Below are 5,963 nucleotides of genomic sequence, written 5' to 3' on the forward strand. Positions count from 1 at the left end.
TAAAAACACGCAAATTAAGTGACTCGAAATATTCCATGTATCGAATAAAAACTAACGAAAAAGGGTCACCGTCCCTTTTTTTCTGATTTGCTCGAATCCACAAGCAAGAGTAAAATACTCGAATCCATGAGTAACAGAGTAACGTTTCTAAAAGAAATTCTTATTCAAAATCAAAGAGTGACTACAATGAGGGAGGTTGCTTGTATTTAGAAGCTGCCACCCTAATTCTAATAAGAGAATCACTTACGAAAATAAATAGCAAAATAAGAAAAAAATAGGAAAATTCCTACTAGAGACGTAAATTAAAGTCCTAAACTTAAGCAACAGTAAATAGGAAAAATAGGAATCCCAATGTAGGAGCCTATGTTAAATAAGGAAAGAGTGGCTGACAATTGTTTTATGGCAGTAGTTTTAGTTTAGGATTCCTTCCGCAAGTTGTCCTGCATCAGTCTTCCCTGCTTGAAAAGAACTCACCCTCGAGTTGGGCAGATGAGAGAAAGATTCGTCAGGTGGATGATATTCGAATATGTCAACAACATTGAAGGTGGGAGATATGCATGGCCATGGCTGCAGGGAGATCCACTACATATGCATTATCATTAATCTTCTACAGAATCTGGAAAGGACCATGCTTCTTATCGCTTAGCTTGGTATACGTTCCTGCTGGCATTCACCCTTTACGCAGATACACCATTACAAGATTTTCTACCTGAAAAACTTTAGCTCGCTGTTTGTGGTCTGCTGCAGCCTTGTACCTGGCATTAGATTCCTCTAGATTCATTCGCTCTTCTTCCTGAATCGCTTTAATCCAGTCAACCATATGCTCTGCTGCAATGCTCATACCAGGAAGCTTAGGCAGAGGCACCAAATCTAAGGCATGACTTGGAGGTTGGCAGTGCAACAACTTGGAAATAAGTCTTCCCAGTGGATCTGTTCAGCATGCTGTTATAAGCAGACTCAGCTTGTGTAATCATGCCCTCTTCACGATTTCGCCATCAAGGGCTTCGTGTTCATTCTGTGTGTTCGCCATCTGAACAAGTTAAACCTACTCTGATACCAACTAACGTAGGGGAAGGAAAACAACGAAAAAGGGTCACCGCCTCTTTTCTCTGATTTGCTCGAATCCACGAGCGATGGTAAAATACTTGAATCCACGAGTAACAGAGTAACATTTCTGAAAGAAATTCTTATTCAAAATCAAAGAGTGACTACAATGAGAGGGGGGGGGTGCTTGTACTTATAAGCTGCCAATAAGGAAAAACAGGAAAATTCCTACTAGAGACGTAAATTGAAGTCCTAAACTTAAGCAACAGTAAATAGGAAAAATAGGAATCCCAATATAGGAGCCTATGTTAAATAAGGAAAGAGTGGCTGGCAATTCTTTTATGGCAGGATTCTTTCCGCAAGCTGTCCTGCATCAATAAGGTAGCGAGAATGTTTATTCGAAAATTCACTGCAATTTAGAAACACACAACTATATCGATGAGTACTAATAATTATATTTTTTTAATGAAACAGAAAGAAAAGACTAATCAAATGAAATACCGCGGAAAAAATAGCATAAACTCTTGCATATAAAACTTTAAGATGTCAAATGCTTGCGGAACTTACTTCATGTTACTAGCTGCGTTGTTTAGTTTCTTCTTGCACCATTTCTTCGAGCATTCTTCTTCGTTCTTCTTGCCTTCAGATTCCATTGATCTTCAACCACTTTCAGAAACCATGCTGGTTTTCTTGTTCTCAAAACAACGTATCCCATTGTGACTCCAAACACAAACCCACATCCATACCCTAATGCCACAGGTTTCCATCCAAATCCTTCTCCAAAGAATTTTGAATCATCTCCATCGTGAAAGTTTGATGGCTGCAATGGTGGTGCCTCGTCATTATTGCATTCTTTTGGCATGGGGAATCCACATAAACCCAAGTTTCCTTCAAATGAGCTTGCATTAAACGTGTTGAAGTGCTTTCCACTGGGTATGGGCCCCTCAAGCTGGTTATGTGAAAGGTTTAAGACCGTAAGAAATGTTAGATCTGCCAACTGTACTGGAATCCTTCCAGTAAACAAATTTGAAGATAGATCTAATGATTCCAGATAGGTCAACATTCCTATAGATGATTGAATATGACCTGTAAGGGAATTATGGGAGAAGTTAAGTTTTTGGACTGCTTTAAGTTTTCCGATCAACTCTGGAATCTCTCCGGTGAATTTGTTATTTGACAAATCAAGTATTCTATGAGTGCTTTTGGATTTTCGTGAACTCAGTTTGAAACCCTTCCCATGTCACTGCCATCATGTAATATATATTAGGATCATAGGTCATTTTTGCTTCGAGATTATTGAAATACCCTATTGGCAAAGGTCCACTCAAATTATTGCTGGAGATGTCCAAAATCCGCAATTTGGAGAATGAATTATTAGTAGTCGGACTATTCACAAAACCTTGGAGTTTGTTGGACTTTAGTACAAGAACATAAAGCTCTGGAAGTGTTTCTAGAAAATAGGGAAATGTGTCCTCAATCTTATTGTTGCCAAGATCAAGAGCTTCCAGCAATCTGCAGTTGATGATAGACGATGGTATTTTCCCTTCCAATTCATTGCCATTTAGGTTGAGATATATCCCAAGTAATTCCCCCTTGAAAATGTTGAAAAAATAGTTCCTTGAAGATTATTCATGCCAAGATTCAAAATTGAGAGAGAGTTGCTAAAGTTCCCTAAACATCGTGGTATAAAACCACTTAAGCTGTTGTTGGACAAATCAAGGAGTCGAAGGAATTTAAGCTTGCAAAATAGAAGAAGAAATTTCACCTGTTAATTTATTGTTGGATGCAAGAACAAGGGCTTCCAGGTTTCTCTTGTTTGAAAATTGAACTTGGGATTGGACCATGCAAGTTGTTTTTGCTCAAATCAAAGAATTTCAATGAAAGGGTATTTATTTGAGAAGAAATAGGTCCTGAGAGTTGATTACTAGATAAACCTAAATTTTCAAGAAGGGTTAGGTTACCTAAAAAATCTGGAATCCCACCTGAAAAATGATTGTCATCGAGATACAAAGAATGAAGTTGCACAAGATTTCCAATTGATGATGGAATCTGACCGCTAAATTTATTACCTGCGAGGTCTAAACGGGTGAGTTGAGTAAGATGACCTAGTAGAGTTAGATTTGACCTTATGATATTAGAGCTTCTGAGAGACAGAACTTCCAACAACTTTAGATTAGTGAAGAAGTCATTTTCTAGAGAAACTGAAATTCTCGTATGAGAAAGACCCAATAACAAGAGGGCATTACTCACATTGGACGAAGGAAAAGAGCCAGTGAGGTCACCGTTGTATGTCAAATCAAGCACTTGAAGGTTTGGCAGGAGAAAGATGTTACCTGGGAACTTCCCTTTCAATCCACAACCCCAAAGGGCAAGAGCTGAAAAGGATGAGGACAGATTCGCCAAGGAATTAGGTGTGACCAAAGGCATATTTACATAACCCAAACGGAGACCTCTTAGCTTGGTTAGGTTTTGAATAATCTTGTCAAAAGAACTTGGTTCTACACTCAAATAATCATTGAAAGAGAGATCAATTGAAACCAACTCAGTGAGTTGCCCAAGATCATCTGGAATTGAACCTGTAAGATTGTTTTTTCTAAGATCCAACTGCTGGAGGTGCTTAAATTTTCTCATTGAGGACGGGAATTCCCCTTGCAATCCGCAGGAAAAGAGTTTGAGTGATGACAAAGAAGAAGAAAGATTCATCAAGGAATTGGGTGCAACCAATGACATGTTCACCCCACTCAGATCGAGTTCTCTAAGCTGGGTTAGATTTCGAACAAGCTTGTCAAAAGAAAATGGTTCTAGACTTAGATAGTCGTTTTCGTTTCCAGAGAGAGCAAGTGAAACCAACTCAGTGAGTTGCTCAAGATCATATGGAATTGGACCTGTAAGATTGTTATCTGCAAGATCCAACTGCTGGAGGTGCTTAAACTTTCTCATTGAGGATGGGAATTCTCCTTGCAATCCACAGGAAAAGAGTTTGAGTGATGACAAAGGAGAAGACAGATTCATCAAGGAATTGGGTGCAACCAATGACATGTCTACTGAACTCAAATCGAGTTCTCTAAGCTGAGTTAGATTTCGAACAAGCTTGTCAAAAGAAATTGGTTCTAGACTTAGATAGTCGTTTAAGTCTCCAGAGAGATCAAGTGAAACCAATTTGGAGAGCTGAGAGATTTCCGACGGGACTTGACCTGCAAAGACTGAGTAATTTAGGTTAAGATGTGTCAGGTTGGAGAACTGGCCAAATCGAGAAGAAATATGGGAGCTATTGAAATGATTGTCAGAGAGGTCGAGCTTTTGAAGATGATGGAGGGAGAAGAGGGTGCTATTGGGATGGAGGGTGCCATAAAGCATGCTGCAAGCAAGGTCCAGTGCAGTGACATGCCCGGTTTCCAGGTCACAAGAGACCCCATCCCACAAGCAGCAGTCTGTACCCTCTTTCCACGACTCTGTCTTGGGATGCTGGCAACGCCCTGAAGCAGAGCTACTAAGGGAAAAGGACTCTTTGAATTGGAGCAAAGAAAGGCTTTGGTCAGGAGCACAGAAATGAGAGGAAGAGGAGTAATTTGATGAAGAAATTGTTGTGTGAAAATGGAAGAGAAACAGAATGGAAGAGAGAAATTGAGAGAGGGACAGTGGTGAAAACCCCATGTTGGCTTGCCTTACAGGATTCGAAAGTATAGATGAGAAATAAAGATACGCATTGGTACTATTTATACACAAACAAATTAACAGTTTATTAACTGACGACGTGGTCTGTCCCCTGGGAAATATAAGTCCATAAACAAAGAAAGGAAAGTTCAGCGCAGTCACGAACTAAAGTCTTTTTTTATGGGGAATCACTTACGACTTGGTCTGTCCTTTTTCTTGACCCCAAAGTCTTTGTTTCCCCGCAAATTAGTGGTGCTAATAATTAATTTTATAAATATTGGAGGTGGAATTTTACATGAAAATATTTTTAGGGAAAAAGAATTACGACTGCTTTACATACTGAATTTAATTTCCAAAAAGAAATCGAGGCACAACTTTTTCAATAGAAAGAATTGTTTTTTAATAATTTACAAACGTAGTTAATTCACATCTTAGGTATGTGGCCATGCGTGATTTAAGCACCAAAACGTTGATAAAGTATACAAGAAATTACTGTGTCTATTATTGAATACTCTTTTAATGTTTTGAACTTAAACTGTGAGATTATTGAATAGATCATCCATTTCTCTTTAGAGTAGTATTAACGACTAAAATGCCATTAAAATAATTAGCATGTTACTACCTACTCCATTTTAAATGAGTTTATGATTTGAAGTGGTAGTCCTAAAAGACGTTTCCATAATTCAAGAGCAAGCTATTTAATTTATTTATTTTATTGTTGCTAGCGAACTCTTCTTTGTTTCTTTTGCATGAGTTGCCTATAGAGCAAACGGTTTTTTATTGTATAATCTACGTTCACAAATGAAGTGGCTCCATGATTTTTGTTGAGAGTAGATAATATCCCTACATTTACATTTGCAGCAATTTTACGTGCCAATCTTCATTTGGTGCTGACTATGGAATCGAAGGTTGAATTATTCAATTGTAAATATTTCTATACAAGTAGGTCCCTTAGTTGACTAAACAATAGTGTTGGAACACGGCAATATTAATTTTGATAATTGACATCGGCAATATTAATTTCCATAATTGACATTTTTTATGGAAATTATTTCTTACTATTCATATATATAGTTCATTAACAATTTTAGGTAAAGATACGTAAAGATGATGTCCTTTCATATTTTTTTTTTAGTTTAACATGGGTGTCCGTGCCAGCTTACGTGCACCTCGACTAATTCCATGGACTCTGAAGTTAACAACAATTTAAATCTTCAATGACAACAGTTCTTTTACAATTTTAGGTAAAGATACATTCAAATTCT

General features: G+C 37.8%; 1 protein-coding gene across 1 annotated transcript; it reads right to left on the reverse strand.

Moving 5' to 3' along the window:
- Positions 1–670: 670 nt before the first annotated feature.
- Positions 671–4,698, reverse strand: LOC118037812 (receptor like protein 22-like). Its single transcript, XM_073403667.1, has 4 exons — positions 3,114–4,698; positions 2,444–2,587; positions 1,651–2,130; positions 671–930 (listed from the first exon to the last, which is right to left on the reverse strand). Exons 1-4 carry the CDS (start codon positions 4,696–4,698, stop codon positions 671–673), a joined length of 2,469 nt encoding a protein of 822 aa, XP_073259768.1.
- Positions 4,699–5,963: the final 1,265 nt, after the last annotated feature.

Source organism: Populus alba, chromosome 12 (genome assembly GCF_005239225.2).
Source record: "Populus alba chromosome 12, ASM523922v2, whole genome shotgun sequence".
Classification (NCBI taxonomy): domain Eukaryota; kingdom Viridiplantae; phylum Streptophyta; class Magnoliopsida; order Malpighiales; family Salicaceae; genus Populus; species Populus alba.

Bases quoted from the DNA above. Each gene is read 5' to 3' on its own strand.
- LOC118037812 (XM_073403667.1), bottom strand. From the start codon at position 4,698: ATGGGGTTTTCACCACTGTCCCTCTCTCAATTTCTCTCTTCCATTCTG. The intron at 2,588-3,113 runs GTAATAAATTTA...ATGAATTGGAAG, and splicing joins CACCCGTTTAGACCTCGCAG to GGAAAATACCATCGTCTATC. The intron at 931-1,650 runs GTGCAAGAAGAA...CATGCTGAACAG, and splicing joins GAAGAATGCTCGAAGAAATG to ATCCACTGGGAAGACTTATT.